At 31.5% G+C, this 7,091-nt stretch overlaps 1 protein-coding gene across 1 annotated transcript; it reads right to left on the bottom strand.

Annotated features, from left to right (window-relative positions):
* Positions 1-3,595: 3,595 nt before the first annotated feature.
* LOC129307696 (uncharacterized) lies at positions 3,596-4,930 on the bottom strand. Its single transcript, XM_054948554.1, has 2 exons — positions 4,000-4,930; positions 3,596-3,849 (listed from the first exon to the last, which is right to left on the bottom strand). Exon 1 carries the CDS (start codon positions 4,928-4,930, stop codon positions 4,436-4,438), a length of 495 nt encoding a protein of 164 aa, XP_054804529.1. The 3' UTR covers positions 3,596-3,849; positions 4,000-4,435.
* Between the last annotated feature and the right edge of the window lie 2,161 nt (positions 4,931-7,091).

Genomic DNA, 7,091 nt, shown 5'->3' with positions numbered 1-7,091 from the left:
TTTAAATGAGAGATTTAGTTCAAAGACAAATCCAACTTCTCACTAATTCAAATACACAGAAAAGTATATTATTCATAAATCATAAATGATATAATTCATATAAATATATATATTATACACATCCTTACACACACACACACACAAGCAAACACACCTACACAATAGAAATAATTAAAATAATAATTTTAATGAAAGTATGAGATGATAAAAGGAAAATGTATTGACGCGTAGAGGAATTCTAAAATCTATACAGATCCATAGGAAATTAGGCCGTTGTTTGTATGAGAAAGTAAGAGGTGCAAGGGAGTAGAAATTAACAGAATATTTATGTGCAAAGGAACGAAGTGGCCGTATATGTATGAGCCGACAGAGAACAACCATGAAGATGAAGCGGCAAAATTTAGCCGCTACGAAGTTTTTGTTTACTACGACTTGAATATTCAAGGCTTAAGTTCTTTCTTAAGCTTTTGGACAAACCTCTCATCGTCACTACGCAGCCATTATCTTCAACCTTTTCCTTTGTTTTTTTGGTTTGCTTCTCCTCCTTTCTTTCTCTTCTCTTGTCCCTTCTTCGTTTGTTTCTTTTCTCATATTCAAGCTAAGCGTACGAGGACGTAACCTTACTTTCATTAGGGCATGTTTGGATAGAGTTATTATTTCACATTCAGAAAATGCCATCCCGTGGGAGAATTTGAATTCAGGAAGTGGTATGAGTTTACTTAGTGAATGAGTGTTTCATATGATATAATGACGATCATATAATTTAAATAATAATTGTCACAGATTTTGTCATACAATACTAATTAGCAAGTACTATATCTTAAATTTATGGATAGATAATGCATGTAAATAATGTTCTAATCATGAGGCTTGTTTTAAATTTTTGAAAGGAAATATATATTAACAATTTTTAATATTGATGAGATATATAATAGTTATAATTGATATATTCATTGAATGGGTGAATTTAGACCACTCACTAAATTTAAATCTATTAGGTAAATGCGATGTTGGTTTATGGTACTTATCTAAAAGTCCATTTAAAATGCAACCGAAAGTCCATTTTATAAAAACGCATGGCTTTAGGTAATTATTTTTTACTTTTGAAATGTGCCGTTGAAGCTAACTTCAATTTATTTTCATATTATCCAAATAAATTCTAATTACTAAACTCATTTAGAAAAAAAGAAAATGAATTTTTATTAAATTAAAAATCAAACACACATTAGTATCTATTCATTTATATAACTACTAACGTTTCATCCCAATACAAATACATAATGGCAAATATATTATCATCTATATAATGACTAAATTTGAGATAAACTGTATTCTTTATAAATTATAAAAATGACATTAATTAATAATTGGAAAGTAAACAATTGAATTTTAAGTTAAAATTATTTTCTCAGTCAGTAGGGTTTTATTTTTAAATATTCATATACAAATAAACACATTAAATGCAAGTTTTGATTTCGATTTTTTTCTTGCAATATATAAATTGAATTTAATATTTTATAATCAATATTGATTTTTATAATATTTATGGGGGCTTCATTCATATATCAATTCAAAAGCATGTACAGAAAAAGTGATTTACAAACACCTAATTCCTCCTATTCTTTTAATCATATTGTTGTTTGGTGCCCGATATTTTCTATAGTAGTTAGTGCCGTTAATTGTATTATTCGGTGAAATTAAAAGTATATCTTATATATATATATATATATATATATTTGCATTCACAGAGTTCAAAATCTTAACCTTGTTTAAGAAGACAGAAAAATGAAATGGGGTGAGAAGAATTACAAAGTAAAAAAAAAAATAGCAATAAACGCAAATTAAGATAAAAGGCAAATATTGACATAATCTCTCATAACATGACAAATTAAGATATAAATACCCGTTAAAAGATATATTGATATTTAATGTTTAATTGTATCTTTAAAATAATTGTTTCTAATAAAAGAACACCAACGTTTAAAAAAAAAAAAAAAAGAAGTCTGATTGAGATGAGAATAATCACAATGTTGCAAGAATATGATTAATGAGGGGTGGGGAGATTTGTTTGTGTGCTTTCTCCATTAAACTAGATGCAGTGTATGGCACTCTTTCATCTTTATTATCAACAAAACCCACACTCTTTAGTTTAAATAGAGAGACTGTTTTGATGTTGATAAGTAGCTGAGTTTTAAATCATGAAAAAATTTTTAATTGTTATATAAAAAGTAGGGCCAAGTGAACATGCTTGATAAATTCAACGAAAATTCCCCAATCTATTATTCCATCATATATCCTTTCCCACCACCACTGTCAAACATTGTGTAAAAATTGTGCTGCTTAATTTGTACTTCAATTTTAAAATTACCTTAAATAAAATATTTTGAATTAATGAATTTTTCATTAGTTTAGACAATTATTTAATTAATTACTTCCTATACATTCTTATTATAAGGTACTTATAACTACTTTATCAAAACTAGGAAAATGTGGTTAAATTATTAACTTTGTCTGAAAATTAAAATGAAATTTTAATTTTACCTTATTTAAATAAAAAAAATAAAAATTTACATTATATTCTCTGTTATCATAATTAATAAGTTTAAATAAAAGCAATATTAGAACAACGTAAATTAATACCATATATATTAAAAATATTTTTTTAAAGATACCTTATAATAAAAATAAGAGAGAGTAATACATTTAAGAAGAGCAGGTTTTTTAAACTAACAGAAAACAATTATCAGTCCAAAAAAAATAAAAAATAATACGCACGCACCCAGAACTAAGAAGAAGCAATAATGACATGATTACAGACAATAGTAAATGTAAACAGTGATACCTCACATGTAATCCTACGTTTCTTTTTCTTTTTTTTTTCTTTTGGCAAAACATATTGTTCCCGGTTTCTTATTGTAAGATCTTTTGCGACGTCATTTTCTATCCAAAATCATCGTACGTAATATACCAATTATACCATTGTGCATCATTATTTTTTATGAAAAAAAAATCACAAAACGTTGGCTCAATTAACTATTAAAATTATCAGAATAAAGAAAAATAAATAATTTAATTTTTAATTCTTAATTTGTTTTTAGTTATTAATTTAATCTTTAAATTTTGATTTAATACAATTCATTCCTTGTAATTTATTGAGTTAAGAAATTATAAAGATTAAGTTAAATAAAATCAAAAAGCTATAATAATTAAGTTATTTTGAATCAAAATTCATTGACTAAATTAATAATTAAAAATTCAGATATTAAAGGTTACATTTTTCAAAAAAAAAATCGTTTGATATTTTGACACATGTATAATTTGAATTTTGAGCCAACACTATCTTCTAAGTTCCACCACCTATATTTAGCTTTGGTAATTAACTTAAATCTACTTACTTAATAAATATCTTACGTGATATAATAATAATAATTTAATTTAATCAATTGATTATAAAATTTTTTATCATATATCTCAAATTTTTTAAAGAAATGAAAAGTGTTTTGGTCTAAAAAATTATCTTGAATTTTTAAAGAGAAATGCGTAAAAAATATTTTTAAATTTTAATAAAATTCAATAAATATTTGAGACTCAATGATTGAAAAAAACTTATATTATATACACATATGTATGTATGCATGAGCAGGGGAGTATATACATAGCATGAGACTGAGAGAACTACGGAACGGGACAGCGGGAAAGAAGTTTTGTTGGGTCCTGACAACGCCACCTATTTCTTTCTCATTTTCCAGTCTGCCACGTGTCTCTTCAGTAGCGTGCCACCGTCTGCAAACCCCACCCATAAAACTGACGCCCCCGGAGCTCCTCGATCGTCTTCTTATTCCCTCCTCTCTATACATATTAAATAATTAAATAATAAAGATATACTAAGAAAGAATTCCCATTTCATTGATATTTTTATTTTATAGCCTTGCCTCAAAAGTTGCATGAAATTGAAAATCAATTTCAAAGATGGAGTCAAAACGCATAGCCTGGTCCCACCTGTTCTTGCTAGCCGTACTCGCGATTCTCCACCGTCGCTCCCATGCACAGCCGCCGGGCACATCATCCACTTGGGTCAGCGACGTCTTGAAAGTCTCTCTCAAGAAAGCTCGCTTCAGTGTTGTTCTCACCGGCTTTTTCTCTTGCATTGTCTTCTTGATTTTCCTCTCCCTCTTGATCCGTCACTGTGTTAGATCCTGTGCTCGCAGCAACCGTCGAGCCACCCGGGCCACAGCCCAACGCCGCCTCCGTCAAGTCATGGAGCAGTGTCCTGTGCTGGAGTACTCCGAGGTGAAGGCGCTCAGGATCGGAAATTGCGCTCTCGATTGCGCTGTTTGCCTGACCGAGTTCGGTGACACGGACAATGTCCGCTTGCTGCCACAATGCAATCACGTTTTCCATCCCGATTGCATTGATCAGTGGTTCGCTTCCCACCTTACTTGCCCTGTTTGCCGCGCCAAGCTCTGTCCGTCGGACGATGACAATGCCGCCGCAGACGCCGCGACAGAGTCCAATCAGGAAGAATCGCCGGCCGCAGATGGAGAAATCGAGCGGCAGAGCGCAGAGGAGTCGCCGGAGGAAACGATTGATGAAATCGGAAGCGCTGGTCTTCCGACGGAGACTGAACTTCCAATCTGGTCAACAACGGCGCCGGCGAGGTTTGCGAGGTCACACTCGACCGGTATCTCTCTGGAGAGGTACGCACTGAGATTGCCTGAGCATGTGAGGGAGGAGATTTTCCGGAACCAGAGAGAGCTCCGACGATGCGCAAGCAGCAACGACGTGGCTTTGCCGGTAGAATGGAGCTCCAAGAGAGGAATTGATGATCATCAGACGAAAAAGTGGGCGTTTCTGTCCTTGACGCCACCGTTTGTTTCAAAGAATTTGAGCTCCGAGAAATTCCTGAAGCTGAGTACTGATGGAAGCTCATCTCGCCGTCGGCTTCCGGTTTGATCCGTCATGCCCAGAAACCTCGTGCCTTCCCTGTCGTTTCTTTTGAATTCTGAGAATATAGGTGCAAGAAGAAGATGGCAGAGGTCAACATATATACAAATTTCTCGGTGGTAAACTGGTAATTTGCAATTAATTATTATTTTTTATTTATTTCAGTATCTAGATGATACAGGCATGAAAAAGGTATAAGAAATGCATCCAAGTATTTATAATTTAAATCTAGGTTTAGATTTTATATCTTGTATTTATTTGGTTCATGCCTTATATTTTATATTTCATAGCAATACTAAATGTTGGCTCGCGCATTGTACAAAACTTGATAAATGAATTATAATGTTTATGGTTTATGCGTAATGCATGTCTAAATTGAAATTTTATAGTTACCGTTGTATATTAAAATTTTGATTGATGAAACAGGCATGATTTTAGGTGTTTACGTAAAAATTAAGAAATGAATTATATTAATTATGATTTTATACTTCTGTACATTGATGATGGTCGATGAGGTGAATCAAAATAGGCTGACAATGAGGTTTCAAAACGTCTACTCATAATTTTCAGTATATACTTCAAGAGAGATATTTTTAAGGGAGAATGATAAATAAGGAATTTAAAAGAATATTAATATTAAATTGAGATCTATATTCACAATTAAGGTTCATATGTTTCAGTATTAAAATCTTTTAGAAAAATTGCTCTGATATTAATCTTTTTATGATATACTTTATTACTTTTCATTCTCCCTAATGATTCTTTATTGTTGATGGAGCCAACTTCCTATCCTTATACTTAAAAGAAAAAAGGTAAGAGGAGTGAAACTTCATCATACAACTTGATGCGTTGGGCATTGCAAAAGCTATAACGAGCATTAAACATTCTGAGAGAACAAATAAAATTGACATTGGAGTTGCATGTGATGATGATGATGATGATGATGATGATGATGATCATTCTCAAAGTGTTGAGCTCTATATACATGGGGCAATCGATCTGTGAGGGTAACCAATACATTGGTGACAGAATCTGTGTTGTCCAAATTTATTACATAAATTCAAAGTTAGTTAAAAATAAAATAGAGGGTAAAATGAGATGAGAGTATATATGCATATATGTATGTGATTGGAACATCAGCATGAAGCCAAGAAGTTTATATTTTAGAGAATCTCAATCCATAGAAGTGGGATATAGGACCACAAAATGTGGAAGGAGGTATTCTGAATCAAATAGATCAGTCGGTCCAATAAAAATGCCTAGTTTTATGACCTGCCATGCATGGGAATTCAATGTACAGGGGAAACCTGAAAATTATAACTGTGGTCCTCATCCTGGTTAATCTTGAGCTCGTTTCTTAAAACAAATAGTTGACAATTTGAATAAAGCAAAACTAGTTGGAACCAATTTATTCTCTCATCTTAATTATTAACATTATCTAAAAATTTAATAAATTTAATATTTTACCTTTATTAAATATGTATATTTTAATAATATTTTTCCCTTACCAATATTAATGGAAAGTAAAAGTAAAAACTTGTAATAAAACATTAATAATGTCACTTGTAAAGAGGTTTAAAAGATCCTTCCCTCTCTTGGTTTTGTATATAAAAAAAGTACCAACAAAGGGAGTACATTTTTTCTTTTGTAATTGGGGAAGGATTCGTCTCTATTGTTGGTAAGAATATTGCTGTCGGCGCGCAAAAAAAAATAGTGGTCCTAATGAAATTGCTTCAGGAGGGTCGTTGCAATTTTCAAACAGAGAATCTTGCCCCAAAAGCAGTACAGTACAATGGACTAAATGCATTGGACTTCACTAAGAATGGAATCTTTTTTATTTAAATTTTATCATATATTAATTTTGTTTGCACGTTTGTCAAAATTAGACATCATCATTTTGATTGTCTGCTTGTTTTGTTTCGTAACGATGATACTAAAACTATGGTTTTTTGTATTTTTCAATATCTACTATAAATTGATGGTATTAATGGCCAGTAGGGGAGAGGAGGGGACACAAATGGGAATATTGTTGGGCTCAATGAGCATCCCAAAAAGGGAGAAAAAATAGTTGGGCCACTTGTTGTATTAGTTAAAGTGATTAGTGTCAATCACTTAATTGTTGATGATCCTAAAATTTATATAAAGGG

This window comes from Prosopis cineraria, unplaced genomic scaffold (assembly GCF_029017545.1).
Source record: "Prosopis cineraria cultivar Desert tree isolate PC_DT_omini unplaced genomic scaffold, ASM2901754v1 PC4, whole genome shotgun sequence".
Classification (NCBI taxonomy): domain Eukaryota; kingdom Viridiplantae; phylum Streptophyta; class Magnoliopsida; order Fabales; family Fabaceae; genus Prosopis; species Prosopis cineraria.
This window is presented reverse-complemented; position numbering and strand designations above follow the sequence as displayed.

Coding starts and splice junctions, on each gene's coding strand:
- LOC129307696 (XM_054948554.1), bottom strand. CDS start 4,930: ATGAGCTTCCATCAGTACTCAGCTTCAGGAATTTCTCGGAGCTCAAAT.